Source organism: Pholcus phalangioides, unplaced genomic scaffold (genome assembly GCF_987345545.1).
Source record: "Pholcus phalangioides strain wild (caught in Gottingen) unplaced genomic scaffold, Ppha-v1.0 ptg000007l_1, whole genome shotgun sequence".
Classification (NCBI taxonomy): Eukaryota; Metazoa; Arthropoda; class Arachnida; order Araneae; family Pholcidae; genus Pholcus; species Pholcus phalangioides.
This window is the reverse complement of record NW_028301600.1, coordinates 38,147,044-38,170,889: the sequence shown is the minus strand read 5'-3', so window position 1 is coordinate 38,170,889 and position 23,846 is coordinate 38,147,044. Positions and strand designations below refer to the sequence as shown.

The 23,846-nt window shown below is 37.1% G+C and overlaps 1 protein-coding gene across 1 annotated transcript in view; it reads right to left on the bottom strand.

Moving 5' to 3' along the window:
* Positions 1–23,846, bottom strand: part of cv-c (RhoGTPase activating protein) — a 222,300-nt gene that overhangs the window by 112,466 nt on the left and 85,988 nt on the right. Inside the window, exons 4-6 of the mRNA XM_089233140.1 lie at positions 12,133–12,305; positions 11,339–12,035; positions 8,696–8,738 (exon numbers count right to left, since the gene is read on the bottom strand). Coding sequence (XP_089089266.1) covers positions 8,696–8,738; positions 11,339–12,035; positions 12,133–12,305 — 913 coding nt within the window. The remainder of the gene's footprint in view (positions 1–8,695; positions 8,739–11,338; positions 12,036–12,132; positions 12,306–23,846) is intronic.

Sequence of the window (23,846 nt, the reverse complement as noted above, 5' to 3'; positions counted from 1 at the left end):
GACGTCTATTTAAAAAACCTCATTACTGGGAGCCAATACCTTCTAGAGCAGAAGGCATGCTTTAGAAGGTATTGGCCAAGCCGAGATGATAGTATTATTTTGCAGGAAAAAATGTAAACCCCCCCCGAGAAGAAAAAAAAAAAATTCAAACCCCCCCCCCCCCCCCCCATTGAGAAAATTCCGCGTACGTCTATGACTGGGAGGATTGAAAAAGTGGCAAACCACTATAAAGGCATAAATAATTACAAATATACTGGCAGCGTTATAAAGAAGTGACAAACCATTGTAAAGGCATGTACAACGTCTGAAACGCATTGCTAGGGAGCTACAGTAACCAAAGTAAACGTTCCGAAAGTGACTATTGAGGAACACAAACCATTGTTGCCCGACAGTTTTTCGCTCATTTCGGGCATTTTCCCTGCTCTGACGAACTTTTAAAGTAGCTTATCATTCAAATCGGGTCCCATTTGGTATATATGCAAACACACACACACACACACACACACACACACACACACACACACACACACACACACACACACACACACACACACACACTGTGTGTTGGCGATATCTTGGGTTGTATTTGTTGTAAAAAAAAAAGAAAGGTAGCATTCCATAAGTGTACGATCTTCCATAAGTGTACCAAGTTAATTTTTTCTTAAGGGGTCGTCTAGATGTTGAAACAAGATCCAACTTTTGAAAGTTCAATAGTTTTTTCCTTCCATATGGATTTAGAATCTCAAGAAATGCCGAAATACCAAATTTCATCAATTTCGAACGAACAGTTAGTGAAATATAAATTATTTAAAAACGAGTGACGTAAGGTTGAACAGAAACATCTTATTTTTAAGCATAATTGCTGAAATAATATAGGTATCTCATTAATTTTTATTTTACATGATAGATTCTAACGGGCCAAACATAATTTTGTTACTCATTTTGAATTTGGTTTTTTTTTAAATATGAGTTATGAATTATTAAAACATATTTTAAAAATTTGTGTGAATAGAAGCATACATTAATTTTTACTTCATTCGAATCGGCATAGTCAAAAACCCAACAGAATTAATTTTCATTCCAATCTGACCTCTATTTCGCGAGATATGAGCGATTATATGAAAATGACCACTTGTTTTTTCTCAACTTTGTCCCTTAATATATCTTCTATTTCTCTCATTTTCAGTGAATTTTTAAAATCAAACATTTTGACTAATATTGCGCTCAGAAACATGGAATTTGATCATCAAATTTTTACGGATACAGAAATCGTCTCCGAAGTTTCAACTGGCAACGATTCATCGTCAAGCGATGGGTTAGATCAGTGGTTCTTAAAGCCTGCGTCGTTTCTCCTAGAGACATCACCAACCTTTGTCAAGGGCATCGCGGTGAGCTTCGAGCATTATGATTGCCTATTTAGTACTCTGGAGTGGTTCTTTCTGAGACTATTCTTGGGCATCACGAATAAACGTTGTCATAGCAGGGAAGCCACAAATAGCAAAAGTGTGAGAACCATTGGGTTAGATTATGACAAAAGCCTCATCCAGAGAAGCTGTGGTAGCTCTTGAAACGGCTTTTCCATACGTGGAGCAGCATGATAATGCAACCAGTGTAAACACAATGTTTCTGAGACGATGACTAAAAAATGTATCATCCGCTAGCAATATGTCGCTTCTTCAAGTGAAAACTGAAGATTTTTCAATACAACTATGTAATTCATGTATTCGTTGTCTATGTGTGAAATGCAACGTGTTACAATGCAGGCTTTATGTGTGAGCGTTTGTTTTTTTCTGTTGTTCATATTTTTCAACTTTCTCATGCACGTCATCTTTTTTTTTTTTCAAGAGCCGTTCGGATTAAGCGGGTTTCCGGATTAGCAGGGTTCTAGTGTATTCGAAAATAATTTGTTCCAGTTTCCGTTTTTGAAATTCAACAAATAGTAGGGGATAAATATAGTAATATCACACTTGAAGCCACGGAGTGCAAGAGAAAAGTTCAATAGGAAGTGTACCAGGAAAAGGAAATACCCAAATGTGAAATCAATGTTACTTAGAATGACTGAAGCAAATACATCTAGATGTGTTGTGAACGTTTCTCTTCTTCTCAAGAATCTGACTCGCAAGATTGGATTTCTCGATATCTTAGAAATCTTGTTTTCTAGACGATGCTTTCAAAAGAAGTGAGTAACGTGAAGAGAAACGGGTATCACTCGAACTAAGAAAGAAGGACGCGAGAAAGTTGCTTTTTAATCACGACGCTTTCGTATCTGAAGTGGTTGAAGCAGATATTATTGAGCTAATAATCAAGTGAATGGATTAAATTCTTCCTCTTCAATCACAGTATAAGTGTTTACAGTAAAGACATGAAATAAAGTATATACACACGTTAATAAAAAAGTATCGAATGTGGGCAGAAACGTATTTCATTCCTATTGCCACTAATTTTTTTTTTACAATGGCCATATACTTATAGAGAAAAACTATTTCAAGTTCCATTTTTTTCATTTTTAACTCTGTTCTATTTCGTGTAGACGATGCAACAAAGCAAAAGTGCAACGGACACGGAGCAATTTTAAAAGCAAGCATGCTGCATCATACGTTTTACGCTTAGGCATGTAAATATTTATACAACGATAGCACAGTTGATGTGACTGTAATAACCACTGAAACGACAAATACTAACGTCAGACCAATTTGTCTCGAGACGGCAAACTTAGATGCGCCTCGGAATCGTGCCGTGGTAACAGCTGTGAGTGACACAAAACCACAACTCAACTATTTAGGTATATTCACTTCCGGGAGGTCAATGACGTTTCTTAAACAAAAAACTTGTGAATTTTTTTATATTATAAATTAAAAAACAGATATTAAAATCGATGAAATACTCACATATACCAAATGTTTTTAAAATCATTTTCCATATTATTTTCGCTTTTACTATACATGAATGAAATGGTTTTTTTTATACTCTTTCAATAACTAATTGATATACAATCCACCCCTCTCCCTATGCGTGAATATTGTATATACGGGACGTCTGAAAATTTTAGGTCCAGGACCATCTCAACAGCATCGTAGGACCCTGGGATACGCAACGCACCAGAGCCCTTTATAAGCCTGGCAAGAATTGATGTTAATTGTCGGGCAAGGTCATGAGGCCGTGTCGTCTTATTCCCGACCGAAACGAAAAACGTAGTATTCCTGATCGAAACCGCAGGGGGCAGCTAAGGGTCGATGAGGGGGAACACGAACCCTCTTCTCTCTCCGTTCTCAGGCATTTCCCCGTTAACCTTTGATCGATGGCCAGCTGCAAATTCCACTTTCAACGGCAAGAACAAGAAATGGCGAAGAGAGGGGTTTAATCATTGTGCTGTGTGTAACAGCACCCAAGTTTAAAATTCTGTAATTCAAATTAGTTTGGAAATTCATAAAAAAAAGCGTGAATGGCAGTTTGAGCGGAAAGAAAAACAAGAAGAGAAAAAAAAAATAGATGCATATAGAGAACAATGATTTCACAATATTCTATACGTATTGTATTTGAATGCAATACAGAATATTTTATTCAAATACCCGCAAGTATGGGGATTATTGAAGACTTTCTGCTTCTCTGACAGTTTATAATGAAAATTTTTGTGGTCACCCACGAATTCTCCGTAATTTCTTGAGTATTTTTAATGTATAATCCTATGCGCCAAGAGCCCCCCCCCCCCGTGACAGCCCTGTCTAGCTGCTCCCTCGACAATGTTTTCAATGGTATTTACAGTAAATTGTGTACAGGGTGTAAAGACATGGCCTTATACACCCTTTATCTTTCGAACCGTTGGTGATAGAAACATAAAAAAAGTATTCAAACAAAAGGTGAGCATTTTAGATGTGTTATTTACCTTATTAGCTGCCGTATATGTACAAGATGAAAGGTTTTCACGATCTTCTAGACCAGTGGTGAGCAAACCGTGGATCGTGACCCCCCACCCCCGAGAGATTCCCCAAAATAAAAACTTCCATATAATAAATTCATTTTTATTTAAAAATATGTGGGAACTAAAGAATGCCTTTATTCAGCTGAGCTAATTACACGTACCATGTATCATACAATGTGAATTTATCAAATTCTACTTATTCTACTTACAATAATCAATATATTGACTTCGTCATTCTAGAATCATGAATGTGCAATGTCCTTGCAAAAAAAGAACGTGGGAGAATGACCCGATTTCAAAATTGTATATTTCTTGGAAATTAAAAACACAGAATAGAATAAATAATAAGTAATATGTGAATATATGGGGGCAAATGTGTCTACGTTTAATGAACATTTTTTTAATGGTCGATTTCAAGTGTAGAATCATTTTGAAATTGGATGATTCTTTCTTAATCACCCTGTATACGAAAATCAAAGATCGTAGACCTCGCTACACTTCCATTTTGCATAAGGGACACTAAGTACATCAAAAACAAAGTAAATATTTATAGATATTTAAAAAACTGAACTTTTTTTTTTGGGAGTCAATATCGCCTAATTAAAATAGGAACAAGCGTTCCGAAAAGAGCTTTCGGGACAGCACGTTTGCTGACAGAAAAAATCAGAATGTCCCGGAAAACCGGGACCTACGATCAGCTCATGTCGGGGGGGGGGGGATTGCAGGACATATGGTCAGCATATGTAGGGGTCGCCAATAAATGTTTTGGTCAAAGGGGGGGGGGGCGCTTCAAAAAGTTTGCGCACCACTGTTCTGGGCGATCCCGCTGTTATCGCAAACGATTTCAATCTCATAACCGAAATAAATTCGGAAATGCTTTGAAAACGGAAGGCATTGCTGGTATCATGAGCAGTTTGGAGAAGAAGCTCATAAATGGAAGAAGCTCATAAATGTATTCCTCCATGTCAGTTTCAGGAAAACTAGTGGGATCGTCTGTTTCGGCGACAGCCGATGAAAGCCTTCTCCATAGTCGCCTATTTGTCATCGACGTTAATACGGGCGTTAATACTTCAACAGCAAATAGGAAGCAAAATCCAACCATTGTCATTTTTTTCAGGCAAGCTCAGATCGACTGAAAAAAGTGCAGTACATATGACAGAGCTTTTAGCAATATATTCAGCTGTTCATTTCAAGCATATTTTGGAGGGACGCAACTTCATACTTTTCAGTGATCATCATCTTTTCAAATACGCTTTCAAACAATGCAATGATGAATGTCCTTCCCGATAACTTAGAGATCGTGAATATATCAGTTAGTTTTCGACGGATTTGAGATATTTGCCTGGGGATAATAACGTTGTTACTGATGCTTTCTCAAGAATTTGTGAAATCCTTGTGCAATAGATTATGCTGAATTGGCATAGGCACTTACGTGGCAAAGTGAAACAGGGCTTTTCAGCTAAAATGCTTTGATATCTCCGGTGTTAAAATCTACTGCGATGTGCCCACTGACGATATACGCCTGTATGTCCCTGTTTCAATGAGACACCCAGCATTCGACTCTATGCATAATCTGTCCCATCCTGGGATAAAAGTTACTCTAGGTATGATACGCAAACGATTTATTTGGAAATCGATTGCGAAAGACTGCAAATATTGTTGTCGCACTTGCATCACTTGCCAGAAGCCTAAGGTTATCAAATATACCAAGTCTCCTTTAGGCTCTTTCGAAGTTCCTGATTCGCGCTTTGCACACGTTCACCTGGACATTGTCGATCCTTACCTCCCTCTAAAGCAGCGGTTCTCGACCTTTTTTGACTCGCGGAGTCCCGTAGGCAAATTTTTTCATAATTTATCAAAGTTGCTGATGTATTTTTACTATTAAAAAATATTTATTATTATTTTTTTTTAAATGTTACTTTTTTTTTAAGTTTTCCTCGAGCGGCCGCGGAGCCCCTGGAGACTGCACAAGGAGCCCCAAGGGCTCCGTGGAGCACCGGTTGAGAACCGCTGCTCTAAAGGATATTCGTATCTCTTGACATGCGTTGATCGGTACACACCATGAACCGAAGCGATACCGCTGTCTATTCAAACCACCGAAACTACAGCTGAGACATTGTTTTCTACCTGGGTGTGTCAGTTTGGAGTGCATTTGGAGTAGAAACCATTTATCCAGTGTGAGACCAGTACCAACCTCTCATCACATTCAACAAACATTTTTTTAAATGTTTCGTCTTCGACTGGAGAGGGAGTACTGTAGTGCGTTCTTGTCCGTATAGATGGAGCACCCCCCCCCCCCCACGCTTCTTGTGCGGAAGTGTAAAAACGTCAATTGGACTTGTACCGCCGAAATGTGAACATGTCTTTTTTCTCGTTATACTTCTTTCTCAATATATATTAATAAATTGTTAAGCTTTCAACGTGTTTTATCTTGTGACTACAAGTGTCAGATTAGATCCGTATAACACCAAATACGACATGAATCTTCTTTCATCAAATCTTACAGATTCCAATCTATATTTCTAATTCTGTACATTTTTTACGGTCAGCCAAGCGAGTGAAAATGCACAAAACACCAACTTTCTCAAAAGATGACGAAATTAAAACTTCAAAAACTGAGAAAAGCGTAAAAAAATATACATATCTGAGTTTTCCGAAATAATCTACTCGAAATCTCAAGACTACAGCCAAAATCCAATAAGGTGTTAAGTAGCAGATGATACTCAGGTGTGTAATTACGTTACGTTAAGGTACTAGATCAGTGTAATAGAAGATGCCAAGTTTCTATGGAGAGATTTGTACAAAGGGATATTGTGTTTATTATATTTTCCCAGAATTTTTTATAAAAAGTGACGATTGAAAATAAACGTGGAAAACATTCAATATCGGAGAGTAATTAAATGCGTAAGTGCGTGAGACGTAACGTGTCGAGTTTGAAGTACTATACCATTCTTAATGACATTTACGCTTTCAAAGATGAAATTTAACTACCGGTATCGATTACTTCTTATATTCATTGAGAATGATTGCGATATTGCTATTTCTCAAAATCCGAATAGCATATCGTGTAATAAGCGTGGAGAGTTATGTTTAAGAACATCATAAGCCCATTTTGTATGCTTCTTTTACTTAGATCAAAAGATTATAGATGCGTTAAGGGATTGGTCAATGATCAAAGAGAAAGAAAAAACGATTTCAGAAATTTTTGCATTTAGTTGCAATTATAATAAAGTGCGTTAACACGAAGATTTCTAGTCATTGTTCAATTCATCAAATAATAACTCCAACGTAAAAAAAATAGTGTGAAAAAAAGCCTCCTGGCAACAACTGTTCTCGCAAAAACCTTGATTACATAATCAAATCTCGTTTGTCGGATGAAGTTCGTAGTGTGAGTGACCTTTTAGCAGATTGAATATTCAAAGTAAACAAAAGAAATAACGAACTTAATCTATGAGAAAGTCTTTAGATTCATAATAAAGTTGTTAGAAAAAAATTTAGAGCAAAAAATTCGAGTTCAAATGCGAATTCCTTAGGATAACTTTTCGATTACTTTTCCCCCGCTAAGTTGCAAATATATTCGGGTACTTGCAAGCGTTGCTAGGCACAAAAGACGAAAAATTATCAGTTGATCTCATGGAATTTTGTATAAAATTCATTATCAAAGAGAGGTTTTCCTGCATTGATTCGATTTTTTATTCGTACAGTATTGATTTAAAGTTGTACTTATGGATAAGCATTATGCTAGTTTGAGCTTGAGTATGGGTTGCCGTTTGGGTGCTCTTCTTCTGATTATAGGCATAGACGGTGCTCGTGATTCCGAAAAGGTTGAAGACCCCTGATCAACAGTAACGAAAAAAGTATATTTGTTACGGTAAACGTGATAAATTGGCTATTATACATGATAACTGGTTATTATGTATACTTACCAATCGTCTTGGTAAATTTGATAAATTTATCACTTCTACCGGCGAATATGCATAATACCCAAGCGTCGTTGGCAAATTTGATAAATTCCTGAAATTTATCTCCTTTGTCTGTGATTATGCATAATACCCTGGTGTAATTGGTGAAATTGATAAACATGAAAAAAATTCCAAATGGGTCTAGTATGTGTGATGAATATAGTCACACCCCGATATGATGATAACAAATTTTACGATCGTACCCCAAATATAATGATACAATACATGTATGAATTTTCATGTATAGTATATCATATACTACGATTTATCATGTTTACCAACGATACGAGCTTAGGTACTATGCATAATCGCCGGTAAAAGTGATAATTTTTCTAGGACTCATTAAATTTACCAACGACACTTGCGTACTATGCATAATCGCCGGTAAAAGTGATAAATTTAGGGAAATTTATGAAACTTACCAAAATGCTCGGCTATTATGCATAACAGCCACATTTATCACATTTACCGTAAATGTGCATAATACCCCTTCAAGACACGGCAAGGTAAATTTTGTACATTTTATCCCGTTTATTGCGGTATAAGTAATTGTTGTATTTGTATTTGTATTTGTAAGTCACATTGATTGTTTACTTAAATAATAATAATAATAGAGATAAGAATAGATAATAATCAGATGATTTTTATTTAATTATTTTTTTGAAATATATATATATTATTATTTATCGAAATCGATGTCCAAACTAGTATTAAAATTGATATTGTATGTTCAAAAAAAAATTACGATACGTCGCTGTGATTCACATGATTAGATCTGAAACCACCTGAGGCGAAAATAAGAATGGGGACTTACCATTCAGTTCCTTTGCTGAGTAAGCTCTGTACGGACTAGATGGCTACACATAAATAATAGGAAAAAAAAACATTTTTAAATATTTCAAAGTGTCAAAACTTTAAAGTGTGGATAAGAAAATGCATTTTACTACTATAAACACAATGATCACAATAAATTTGCCATCTAAACATTAAATTATTTTGAGCTTTCAGAATACTGTAATTTAATATTTAAAGGCCATTAACAAATAACTCTGATATACAGTCAAATCTCGATAAGTCGAATGTGCAGCGGCTGACAAAAAACTTCGAGTTATAGGAAATTACGATTCCAGAATTTGGAAAAGAAAGATTTATTAAAATTACAGTGCTGTATATACTTACCAATATAGTACTAAAACATGCCAAACTACTGGAAAAGTTACTCTAATTTAATCATATGTATTTTACTATTGAATGGGAATATTTAGGAATAAACTGGAAACGTGCATACTGTGATATGGAAACGGTCGCATACATGATACTCGTATAAATGAAACTAGTTATAAATAAACTGTATACAAGATTATATTTTTTGTCCAAAAATACAGTGATTTTTAACCGTCTCTCTGTTTTTTGAGCTTCTTTCAATGGAAGAAATCAAAATTTGTGCTTGGGTGAAATCAAAATTTCACCCAAGCACTTCTAATAGTCAGTTCAGGCGGCATGCTCTAAAAATATTCTTACTCTTGGTATGTTTTTTTCAAGTTTTCTCATTTTTCAATTTTTAACACACTTTGTGTATGTATATTTTGTGTTTTTAATTCATTTGTTATTTCATATTTTGATTCTTATTATATTTTGTCATTTTTGCTGTTTGACTTCCAAAGCTTGTTTCTCGCAAAAATGTCGGGGGAACTGATGGTAATTTTTTGCCCATTAGGCTTACCATCATTAGAAACATTTTTGCAGTTTGGAGCAATGTGGGGGGGTTCCTCCCCTTGAGAACGACCTCCTTATTGATCCATATTCTTCATTTTTACAATTTTTCAATAACTTCTCATCTTTCACCTTTTCATAATATTCAATTTTAGGTTATGTGTATAAAGCAGCCTTTTGTGGCGCGATACTCTAACTTCTGAAATTTTTCATTCAAATCTGTTTTTGAAATAGTTTTCATTGAAAGCTGATTTGTTAATTTTAATTTTCTCTTTGATGCATACTATATATATAAATATATATATAGCTAAATGCTATTTTTTAAATTTCTCTCATTCTTGAAAACTTCGACTTGAAGGGAAAAACTTCGAGCCAAAGGAAAATTTCAACACTAAAATACGGAAAAAATTCTGGGGCTGAGTGAAAACTTCGACTTACACAGATATTCGAGTTAGCGGAGTTCGACTTACCGCGAATGGACTGTAGTACGTTCTAGAAGAAATGCACTGACCATGCGGGGTATGCAGGAGGGGACATAGGGGGGCCTATGTCCGCCCCCAAGCCAACCAAAAATTTGGAAAAAAAAATTAATACTTCGATAAAAAAAAAAAAATATCGGTAACATTCGGTAATTAAAATATCGAAATAAAATACCTTTTATATGCTATTTTAACAAATTTCTGTTAATTTAAATGCTTTTTGAAGGGTGGTAACTCAAAATTTCTCGGGAAGAAAATTTTTGTGCTTCCTCTAAAGGTCAATCCTGCTTACGACCCTGGATATTGTATCACGGGCCCCTTAGTGGTACGGGGCTGAGCCGAATTAAAGCATGCGCAACATTCGATTGGATTTTGGTTTTATTGGCTCAAAGAACATGTGCAACTATACAGGGTGGAACATTGTTAGGTGACAATATACATTCAGATCTCGGTGAAACGTCAATAATTTTTTAATAGATAGTCACCCAGCTTATAACGCCAGTTTTCAAAAGTTCCGGCAGAATAATTAGCAAGTTGGGCTTATTCGTTATTAGGTCATTCATGTTATGAAGTCATTTTTATTCCGGGGTGACGTTACTTCGAAGCGTGACTGTATGTATACAGTAGAGTTTCATCAATCCGACATGTCCCCTTCTAGATTGCTGTCAAAATTAATTGATAAAATCCAAATCCTATGTACCTGAATAAGTACTCAACAGAAACGTATCAACATTCTTTTTCTTAAATTTTTATTACAGTTGAACCAACCCGCTATAGCGAACGCGACTTATATCGAACCACCGGATATAACATAAGAATTTGGATTCATCCCACAAAATGTTTTCTTATTAGATGGGATACAGTGAAAACCAAATTTTCGGTCCCTTTAATTTTGTTAACAAATTTAACAGTAATTTTATTTTTTACTAATGTCAGTATCGTTTTTTATAGTCATAGTCCGTAATAGCGAGCTTCAAAAAGCGAAATGTCGGCTCTTGTTATCCGGAGTTTCGCAACATCCGATCTAATGAAAGGTCATCCTGTGAGAGGGGACCAAAATTTCACTTGTTATATCCGGAGGTTATAAAATAGGAGGTTTCTTTCATAACATGGCTTTCCAGTTTTGCAATGTTTCATTGTCTATGGGAAAAGTGTATCTCCTGATTCACCAAATTACACTTAATTCAGTATACACATAAATTATTCTTCATTATCAAATGGAATTTCACGTGCATGCACAAAATATCAAAATATTTTAAACATACCTGAAATTTTATAAATTTCAGTTCCTTCATTCTTTCAATAGATGGAGGTGAAGATTCACTGGACGATGAAACCTCGAAATTCTGAATTTGTGGTCGCTTTTGACGCAGAACTGGCGCAGACACAGACTTGACGTTCAATTCGTTCACTATCAACACATTAGCTTCGATGGGTTGATTTGGTCTGGTTCCGTCGTCAGTTGAACGGCTTTTGCCGATAGACTTAAGAGTGGATGGAAAAGATGCTGCTTGTTCAGCTCCGGGACTATCCGACTGGCTACTTGTCGCCGAAAACAACGAAACGGTTTCATTGAACGGACATTCTTCAGCTATATCCATGAGTGTTCCCGCACTTGATAAGGATTTAACACTTTGTCCAGCGGTGACACTATCGTAAAGAGTGCTGTCTTTAGTATTATTCGAGCCACTATCGTCGGACGTCATTCTTTTCCCAAATCCTTCCGCAGAAGAATCACTGGCATCAGAACAAGCTGAAAGGTATAAACTACTGCAATATGAGTTTTGTGGAGCTTCAAAACCTTCGTCGTCGGTGCTTAATGACAGAGATGAAGACGATGGAGCAGCTTTGTGGTCAGAAATTGAATTCGAGAAAGCTAACGGACTTCCTTCAGATCCGCTTTGAGCGTTGGATGAATCCCAGTCACTGCAGTCGCATTCGGTCACCCATGTAAAGCTCGAACTATTAATAAAAAAATATGAAACATGTCAGTTTCTTGAATACGTGCAAAGAAATGAGAAAATATAACAATTAATAAGATAATTCGGAAGACATATACCTTCGGCTAAGAGGGACAACGGGAGTTGTCTGAGTGACAGCATCACGATTACACTCTTCATCAAAGACATCGTCATTGTCGTCTTTGACGTCTACACAAACATCGGCACGAGGTGGTGGATAATACGTGCTTGATTTCACTTTTCGCATGAAAGCAGCTAATTCGTCCATGCTCTGAAACAAAGTAAATTCCACGGTTTTAGTTAGCATTTTTATCCATTCCGCGTTTTCCGCAGGTCACTACCACACTTTTAATTGGTCATTTCAGTAGTTCCAATTGGTGGTACGTGATGGGTCTTTCAGTTAAGAAAATAATTACTACTTATAGAAAAACTACTAAAGTAATGAAAGACCTTAAATGTGATTGTGATATTTATAGTATAAATACCCATTCGCAGGGAATACTGAAAGCATGAAAGTTTGCTAACTCGAAGTAAAAGGCTATTCAAAAAGATCAGTATGATTTTATTGATCACCTTCAAGCAAATACAGTCGAGCCTGCTTATAACGTTCCCAGTTAGAACTTTTTCCCGCTTAGTACAACTTATTTTCGGGGTCCCAACTCCACTAATTCTCATTCAGATTCCCGTTTAAATCGTTTTTCCGCTTACAGCTTTTTTTTATGACGGTTTTTTGAAAAACGTAAGGAGCGGGATCCACTTGTCCACATTCCTCTGCGGAATTTTTAATGAATTGGTAGAAGAAGCATTACTGTCAGACATAAATTTTATATCTACCGTGGTTTCTCTTTCGTAGCTATTTTAATTATTTAAATGCATATACAGTATAACCTACAGATTTAGTAAGAAGCACATTATGTTCCCTTTGTGTCATCAATAGATCTCGAGTCAACAAAAACGGCTTCCAGTAATTTTTCGAGGAAAAATAATAAATGAGTTATGAAGAATTTCTTTAATACTTTGTTGCCACACTTCTCCATGTTCATCAGTACAAATTCACTAATTATCCGGAGATGGATTTGTTCATCATTATTATGTACCATACTGGGGAAATGAAGTGTTGTATATAAGATATATTTATATTTTATGTAGACAAGGAGAAAGATTGTATCGCAACAAAGACAGAAGAATTCAGGGTTTCCTTCCAGTGACATATATCGCTTTTCTCATTCGATTTGGCGCAAAATAATTCAGCCAACCCCGGGATGTCGTGACCCTTCACCAAAAAAAAACAAAAACATACGACAAAAAATAGCGATGGGTATTCCACCATAACCTCCTAGAGATAAAAGGCCTCTCCAATCTTCCTGATTGGCTCACAAATACCGCGTAGTGATTGGATGTGGGGCATAGAAATCGCCAATTCTGAACCCGATCATTTCTTTTCCTCACAACGATGATACTAGCACGAGCAGGGAATTTTTTTCCCTGAATATTCTGAGGGAAAATGGACTGCTTACTGACGTCACAAGCTGAGTGCGGAGGCCTTCTATCTCTGGGAAGTTCTGCTTCCACCCGAAATTCCTTATCTCGCGGCAGATCGACCAGCGGCGAAAAACTTTGGTGGGATCTCAGCCTTAGGGCCGTATTCACCGACATGGTTTAAACTGTAGTCACAATTTTTGGATAAGAGATCAACATTGATTGGTTAAAAACCTGAATTTAATCAATTCGTGTCGATCTCTTATCCAAAAATTTTGACTAGGTTAAACCAGTGATTCCCAACGTGGGCATTAACGCCCCCTGGGGGACAATGGAATGTTCCGGGGGGGGGGCGGTAGAAGATACGGGTATAACATAGGATCCTATGGGTTAGATTACGTTGGGGAGATGGGAGAAACAAATTTCTAAAGAAGGGGGGCGAGATGGGACAAAAAAGGTTGGGAAACTATGGTTTAAACCATGTCGGGATGAATACCGCCCTTAGGCCGGTATTACACTATAAAATTTTGATAAAATTCCTTTTATAAAACTTAAAAAATCCAACCAATAAAGCTCATAGGTTACATTCGAGCAAATGCAACCAATGAGTTTATTGGCTATATTTTTCAAATTTTATAAAAGCACTTTTACAAAACTTTTATAGTGTAATACCAGCCTTAGACGTACAGGCGGTAAATATAGAAGCCTTGTTCCACGTTAAAAAAAAGAAAAAAAGAAAAGAAATAGGGTGGACAGGAATAGTACAGAGATTTATTGGATAAAGCCGGGTTTTCCTAGGAGTAGAATTTCTGCGCCTTGTGCAGCGCGAAAACGCTGATTGGTAAAAAACTTGAAATTCAGATTTTTTTGACCAATCAGAGTTTTCACGCTGCACGCATTGTAGAAACCTGCTTCTAGGAAAACCCGGCTCAAGAGAGTATAATGGCAATGGCAGAGTATAGTACAGAGAGTGCCTTGCTTTTTTCGCCTTCACCTACTAACTTGTTTTGTAGTTTTTTCTTTCCTTTTTTATGTTCTCTTTCTCACTTCTATGTACAATATATAATAGAAGGATTAGTTCTGAGAAAGATACACACACACACATTATATGTGCGTGTGTGGGAGGGGATGCCATGGAGAACTGGGGGGGATAAAGCTGAGGAGAACCATCACCATTGTTATCTCAGTTGCTCGTTATCTCGTTGAGATATCACTGTGGTGGTGGGAGAACAGGAGGGGTAACATGCACACAACTTTTTCCGCAGGGATACAATAAACTTTCGCGATCAAGAAAAAGGAGGTCGAAGAAAGAGTCAGCCAGATTGAATTTATTCCACTGGCGTTTGGACGCAATATTAAGTCCTTGACCGTGAAGGGGTTAAAATACGCGCACTGATCTAATTTATTCAGATTATTTAGGAGCATGAAATGAAATTGGTGTGAAAAAAGTTGAGTGAAAGAACTAGGAGGCTGAGCTCTCTATGCTCCCAACTGCATACACCTCTGCATCCGGGGGGCATGTGACCACTTAAAATGGGATTGGAAGGTAGAGGGGCTTCCTGTGTGATAATAATAATTAATGCTAACAGTTGGAGATTTTAAAAAGAGTAATTTTTCTGAAGTTCTCACTGCTCAAAATATCCAACTTCTGCAGAATATGGCCTCTGAAATACACAAATAAATTTAAAACAATGTTAAAATAAGCATTTATAGCAGGAAAAATTCAAAAAAGTCGTTTTTTACAAAAGTTTGAAAATAGGAAAGAAAGGCATTTATGGCATTTGTTTGAACTTCCGGACTCTAATTACTATTTTCAACAGACAGGAGAACATAAACGATTACTGAGGAAAATTATTTTTTTACAACATCATCATGTGGTCACTTGCTTACTAATACCCGTAACACTAGTCTATTGAAAAAAACTACCTATAGCCGTGGTTCTCTACCCTTTTTAGCCCATGGCCCCGTTTGGATAATGTTTTCCTTTCGTAGCTCCCCTTCGTCTTACCCAGAGCCCTACCTTCACAAAGAAGAGAGACTCTTTCTACTTATGGAATTGAGTTGTGTCAAAACTAAATTTATAATGAACAAAAATTTCGTAAGATCTGTTACCCTTCGCCAGGCACGGATCCAGAGGGGGGGGGGGGGGAGAGAAGAGATGATCACACATTCCCCTCTCAAGAGCCGAAGTATTTAAGAAAAATAAGTCTGTGTAAAATACGGAACGATCCAATGAACCCACACAATAAATCGCCCCGCCCCGCACATCACTGTGGGCAAGGGCGTAGGGGGGAAGGGGCATAGGCGGCGATTGACTTGGAAGTCTGGGGGGGGCAAGGTCATTATTGCTGGGGGGGGCACGATGATGATGATGTTAGCTCATATATACATATATACATTAGATCAGTCGACTTCACCTTTGACGCTGGGGGGGGGGGGGGCAATGCCCCCCACGCCCCCCGTATCTCCGCCCATAGGGGGAAACTTGGGGGTCTGGTCCCCTCCCCCGAAATGTGAGAAAATGACCGAAAAAAGGGAAAAAGATGGCCCAATATATTGTTCTATAACTTTAGTCCCCTCCCCCGAACGAAATTTCTGGTTACGCCCCTGACTGTGGGTCCGCACCCACCCTGGGTCAGAGTTCAGCGAGCTTCCTTCTTATGGGGGTTCTACGCATGACCGTCTCACTATCCCGGGTTCCGTGGCACATTCCCAGGTGACTTGAGTAACCCGCGGCACAGTTCCAGATCACTCAAAAGCTCACGGCACGTTTACAGATCACTTAAGTGACCCGCGGCACATTTACAGATCAGAGCATTTGAGCGGCCTTCGAGATGCAGTTCCACCTCATTTGTGTTACTGCGGCCCAGTTCCAGATCTCAAGTGGCCGAAGCAGCCTCGCAAGAGACCGATGGAGAGTCCCCGAAATTATTAAGACAGTCGTACATCACAAATACATCTCTATCACAACACCATTCCGAAATAATGGAATAAATGTCTAGACTTTCAAATATAATTATAGATCAGTGGTTCTCAAACTTTTTTTGTCCATGGTCCCCTTTCAACCATTTCTCATTCCTGTGGCCCCCTTGCGAACATGAATAATTTTATACTCCCCCCCCCCCCCCCCGTTTTCCCATTGGAAGATAATTATTCAAAAATTGTCTGAAGTATAAATATTTTTGAATTTAATTTGATTAATTTTTAATTTATGAAAATAACGAAAAAGCAAAATAAACATAATAGAATACAGTAAAAATAGAATAAATCCCTTGGGGTCACAAAGTGTCTGTATCATCGTAATGCTACTTTTTGTGAAGTTTATTGTTTATGTTTTATGTGTTGTGTCAGTCCAATTAAAAAAAAAAATTTTTAATCAATGTAAACTCTACGCTTTGAAGACGGCACAATGTCTTTAGTCGTGTTACAATGTCAAGTTACTGTACTGGATAAAATTTTTATTATTTCCAAATTAATTATTTTTTGTGTGTAAATGATTATGGTTTCATTGAGAAATGTTAGTTGTAGCTTCCAAAATACGCATTCTTATAATGATAAAAATCGCAAAAAATGGTAGCAAGCTGTTTTATTAATTTTATTCTCTTCATGTGGATAAAAGTAGCAATGAGGGAGTAGATACACAAATGAATCCCAATTGAAAAGTTCAACCTTCCACATCGTTTTCAACAATAATACATGTATCAAGGATATAGGTTCATGTTGTAGCCCTGCTATGAATTTAAAAAAATGAACTAAAATACATGTGAAAATTTTTTAAATATTTGTTTGAACCGTTCATTCCAGAGAAATCATGTACGCAGTGACAAAACTGTTCGTGTGAACATAATAATGATTCATTAACAGGATTTCAAGCCCATCGGAAAATATAAATAATCAGATTTTCAAATAAGAAAATTATCAGTTTGTTGACTTCAATTTCGATACGGTCAAAATCTGATATTTCGTTGGATGACAAGCTACCTTCAAGTGGCTTTTTGGTTCATAATGTGACCGCTCTCTCGCAGGCGAACGAAGCAACGTGCGTGTTGGCTTAAACACAACAATATTACACATAACAGTCCGTACTATATTTCATATACAGGGCGCATAGGTAACGGGGTATACGGCATTTTACTGGCGAACCATTGGTCCTAGAGGCATACTTCCAGTTGGAAAAAGTACCCGAATAATGTGTATTACTCAGATATTTGATTCATGTTGCCAGGGGTTACATAGTTATTAAAATAAAAATGTTAACTTTTTATGCGGACACCCTGTGCCCCAAAACCCAATTGGAAAGTTTTGTTTCCTGGTCTCCGACAAAAAAATTCAACCTGTCTAAGTTCAAATTTTCACTGAGATATTCGAAGAAAGTTGGACAGAAACAGCATTGAATGAGGGGAAACCATTTTACCCTCATTTAATGCTGTTTTTCCCAAATTTTCTCAATTTTTCGAATTTGCATATCTCGGTGAATATTGCACTTAGAAACGTGAAATTACTTTAGTTGGCATCGGGAAAGACAGAGCAACAACTTCTTAATTGGGTTCTTTGGCACACGAGGACGGTGTAAAAAGTTGTTGTTTTTATTTTATAGCTATACAACCCCTTACAAAATGAATGACATATCTGAGTTGGACACGTGATTTGGATACTTTTTCTACTTGGGTATGTCTCTAAGACTAACCAGCCGCCAGTAAAGTGTCATACGCCGTGTTACCCATGCAGCCTGCATATACACGTAAAAAAATAACTTGAGACGAAATACAGTCAACTCTCATTTTAACAAATACCATTATAACGGGAAAAATATCGTTTTAACGAAAATTTTTCTAATCCCTCGGATAGGTTTACATAGGAATAATAAAAAAATCTGAAATTCCTTTCTAACGAAATTTTGTTATTACAAAGTGATTTCTCGGGTCTCTTGGAGTTCCGGTCTAATGGGGTTTCACCAAAGCGTAGTAATAAAGGGTCTTTAATACGCTTTGGGTTTCACTGTATTTCCCCCAAAAAAAATCTGACATTTTTGCAGTGAAGTAATTGAGCTTCCGCAATTTGATCTGAAAACAGTCCTTTTTATAATGATCATGTCCTTTTTACTTTTATAAATTTAGGAAGGAAACAAAAGGAAGAATGGGTGAGGAGAAAAAGAAAAATGGCCAAGACGGGCTCGGTTGTGCGTAAATGCCTCGAAATTCCACTTGTGCGGAAGGGGATTCGTTCCTCACTCTCAGTTTTATGACAAAATTTCACATTTATGAGACGTTTGACTACGGGCACGATTAATCTCTATATATATATATATATATATATATAGCTTTCAATATCAAAATATTTCATTTATGCGAAGCACAATTTCAATTATTTGACACATTTTCATTTTGATTCGAACTCCAAATCTTTGGCATTTAGACATCATTTCCAACTATCAAATCCCCGTAGTTTTTGCACATTGTGAAAACGCGTCGCTGAATTGGTTTTGCATGCGTATTATCAACACTAAAAACCATAAATTTTAAGTTGACAGATACAAAGAGACGCATTGAGCCGGTTATGGACATGTCAAAGTGAAGACTTACGTGTGAATTTGTTGCACTTTTTTTAGAAATCAGCAGACGCAGTGAGTTTCTAATAAACGGATTTAAATTGCTTTAAATGTAGTCATACGCCTTTTTAGATTTTTTTTCTAATGTCCACCACATTGTTCTTGCAGGATAGGAAAATTACATTGAAATTATTTAGGATGTGCTTCAGGCCAGTAGTAGGGCAGTTTAAAGGAAGCATTACAGTATCGATTAAAAAAAACTTTAAAGATGTGGTGCCAATCTTAGAGAAAGTCCCAATACAGGGGCGGCTCGAGCTTACCTGCCGCCCGGGTGCGAAGCCTCATGTGACGCCCCTACTGGCGACCCTGCCAGGAGGATGATAGGGCTTCGGTGAAGGGCACCTGGAGATAAACCTGATTTTTCTTAAAGAAGAAAGCCGCACATCATTGTTTATCGTGCAAAATGATGTGCGTGACCATACGTCCCGCTTTTGAAGTAGAAAATTTTTTTGTCTTTGGTTTTTGTTCTAGAATTATTTTACCATTTTTAATAAATGCCAGATAACTTAATCCTTGAAAGAGCACTTATTTTTGTGAGCCATCATCACTTATCCTGTAAAGATGATATTTAACGGGGTAATTTTTATTAAGAAAATTTATTCAAAGGCGCTTCCGGTATTCCAGGGACAGGAAAAGTGAAAAACCGAATTTTTCCTTTGCCTTCATTTGACTATTGTAGATCAAATTCTGAGTGAGGCTATGGGCCCCTAAGTTGGGATCTTTTGCAGACGTCCTCCCAGTCAGATTTCTCACGGCCCCTTCTATAGTTAATTTATAGCCTGAAAAAGTCAGAGAATTATCCCGGGCTCTTGTGGGAGCCATAGGCGAGGGAACCAAAATGCACACATGGCCCTTGTAATAGAGTACAGGGGTGGCGCTTGGCCATTCGACCCATTGCGGCCACACGGGGCACCGCTTAAGAGGATGCTAAATCCGGGGTGAATGGGTAAAAAAAATTCCATTGGCCAAAAAAAACCGAACTGTCGGCTCTGGGGGGGGGGGGGGGGTGCATGATCTTCTAAGGGTAGGACTGACACGGCTACAGCTTGAGGCACGGGACTAAATACTTATAACTTTTCTTTTTTCACTCTATAAATTAATTGTAGAAGGGGCCCCGTGGAAAACCACGAAAGATTCCCTGACGCAGGGCCCTAGGGCTATGAAGAGAGCAATAGGTAGGAGGCGCAAAAAATAAGTCCCACACGGGTACAGATTTTGTCTCGAGCCGCCCAGATAGCTTACGTTCTTGTTTCCGGTATTACGATCAGAGGCTTTGTCTATTTTCTCAAAGTTTCCGTTGTCGAAGGTATAGTATGACTCAAAAGCGTGATGTCGTGAATTTTTACTGTGTTAAATTTTGTCTTAAGTAAAGTCTAAGCTGCCTCCCCTTACAACCTACCGTCCGGGCGCGCCGCACCCCTTGCACCCTCGCTTAAGACGCCCCTGTCCCAATACATTATCACAGCAATGTAGTTTTAAAAAATTTTAAATTTCGCGGGTATTTTTCCCCATGTATGATTTGATCTCTTGGAGTTCGAATTCGACTTTATTTCTTTTCAGCAGAGGCAATGGATTGGCACTCCCTTCCAAAATTCATTAATAAATACCCCAGAGCAATCATTCTCTATTCGATTTTTATAAATATATTCCCCATCAGACTACTCAGTGCCGGCTGAAGACAGCTTTGTGCTAAACTAAATGGCTATCCGTCTGTAATTGCATGAAAACGATGGGTTTTTTACAAGCTTTCATTTTCCACCCATCTACTTCTTGGATTACATTTACTACCAGCACTCAAAAGAATGTCAATGAATGGTCAACAAATTTTTGTTTTCTTTATGGCAGCCCTCTTTGAATGAAAAGTCTGAACACACACAATTTTGTCTTTACAGTTATTCCATTTTGCTTAAACCTCTTCTATAGTTTGTGTCAGGGCCTACTGTCACCCCTAAGTCGTAAAACCACCGAGATTACATGAACCACTTTTTTTATTTCCTTCCTCATGTTAATGTTACTTGAATAGGGGAAAAATTGCGAAAAAGATATTCTATACATTTTGTTTGAAATTAAATTTTTTTAGTTAGAGTGACTAAAAAAAGTTTAATGTCACAAATTTCTTTGTGGCCCCCGTATCAGTAGCCGTGGCTCCCCTTTGCAAGATTTTCATCCATGGCCCCCCTGGAATATCCTAGGGCCCCCCCCCCTGGGGCCATATGGCCCCCGGTTGAGAACCACTGTTATAGATGGCACAACAGTACTGTTCCTCTAATTACCGCTGCTGCTGCTATCTATCGGAGCAAAATCAAGCTCAATTCTGATTATATAGAAATGAAAAAAAAAATCAATATCAACAAAAACTAAGATATTTTTCGATATTTATTTCCAAAAACAAGATAAAAATACAAAATTAAGGAAAAATTATTGAAAAATGAACTTATTAAAATCCGTTGATTGTTATTTGCGTTAGTTTTTGAATACTATATAAATCAAAAATGTTTCATTCAGAATTGGTGGCCGCTTGGGACACGTAGCTATCTGATAGTGTGCTGTGCTAATTCCCGGTGCCCAGAAGGGTTTGGCCAAAAGTGTAATATGGGCAGGCTAGCAATGACTAGCCTATAAGCATGGAAGGTCAAAGGTCCACCCCATGTTGACGACACTTTGAAAATGAGGTCACTCATAGTAAAAATAAAGAAATTTACTGTCGATAGCTATTTCTCAAGTCCTTTTGCCGTTTTTTTTTCTTTTAAATTGCATATCCCTACTACTGTACATGATCGTACACAGCCCGTATTTTCATTCAATTTTGGCCATGCTTTTTTTAGCGATTTCCAATTATTTTAGCAACAGCTAGCTACTTTGTTCACTTTTGGCATCATTTTTAGCGATAATTGCCAATGCTTATTTTCTCGTATTTGGGGAATCCGCATATCCCGTATTTTTCTCGGGAAATGTGCTCACACACACACAACACAAACATATGTATAAACACACTGGAACCTCGTTTATACGACGTTCAGGAGGCCGGGGCAAAACGTCGTATAAATGCGTAATTACCTCAACGGGGACTTCTTTTAAAAAATTAACCCCTTTTCCAACAGACATACAAAATATTATAAAAATGAACGTGGTTAACTCTTTATTTGGCCCATTTGCTCTCAAGCAACACGAGTTTATGGAAATTGTTCAAATAAAAAGGCATTATATTTGAAACATTTCATTTTGGGTATATTTTGAGCTCGTTTCGACATTGATTCTTCTGAAGCGACTTTTAAATATTAGATTTTTACTTGTGAGCTTGTTCATGGAGTTTCTATAATTACCAGCAGAATGGCTCTAAGGTACACATTCCTCGAAAAGCCAAGTAACAACGATTTTTGACCATTGCATTTTGGAGGGAAATACCACGTGTGGAGGAGACATATTGTGGTGCATTCTTCAACAATGATACAAAAGTAAGTTGGCAAACAATAAATGATATTTCCATACTATTCAAATCTATGTAAATCATATAAATACAGTGTGTTACCTGAAGTGCACAATCCTATATATTTTTAAAATATTGACAATAAATTTTTTTTTTTATCATGTAAAAGCATTCAGGGTACCTCATTTGCTTAATTTAATGCAGTCGACGTTCGCTATAACGACCCCCTTCGTTCCATAGAAAACGGGCTTTATATTGGGAGGTCGTTATATCAAAAGTCTTAAAAAAATCATAAAGTTTAGCTTCTACGGAAATTTGTGCATTGTATTGATGAAATTTAAATATATATATTTCATTTTGTTACAATATTGCAATAAAAATGTGTAAAAAAAACCGATTCAAATGCATAATACAGTACAGCAGTGGTTCTCGAACTTTTGTCACCTGCGGCTCCCCAGAAAAGTTCGGCAGATATTTTCCCATATAAAAGAACCAACTCAAGCATAAATAGACACACAAATCGATATTAGGAGCCGCGGCGCACACTTTTAGAAACACTGCAGTACCGTATGTGCATTCCACTTTTGAAAATTCTGTGTTATGGCCAAAACCTGCATTTATTTTTTACTACAAGCAGCAAAATAAGTTCCCTTGCATCTACTATATTCCCTCATGGAAGAAATCAAGTGAAATCGTACAAATAAAATTTAGAATCAGAAAAAAGTTTCTATCACGTGGGAAGTGAATGTGAGCCACCACATGAGAAAATAAAACAGAATGGTTAGAAGCTTCCAGTGTTGGCGCTAGTTGACCATCGGGTTTTCCCATAGACTTAAGATATAAATAGACCGCGCACGCTATTCATAAAACTTGTCGAACGTGAAGAAAAGATGAGCAGTATTGTCGGGGAAAGAACAGGTTCTGCGCTATTACATTTGGCGCGTTTTCGCAGAATCTAGGATGTTGCTGTAACGAAATTTGACTCAATTCGATCAAGTTGATGAAAACTTTCCTTCATTTTTTCAATGAATTTCACTCATTTTTATGTGAAATATTTAGGGAGTATCAGATTTGAAAAAATAAAGTCTATAAAATAAACAAATATTGGAAAACGGAACAACGTATATGTTGTAAAGCCTAATTCATTTATATTTTTAAATATTCTTCATTCACTTTGTCGCTTTTAATTTCGAAAAATTTATTTATACTAGGGGTTATTAAAACAAAAATATATCTTTCCAGAACATTACAATTACTCTATATACTCATAATTAATGTATAATTAATTATAATGCATC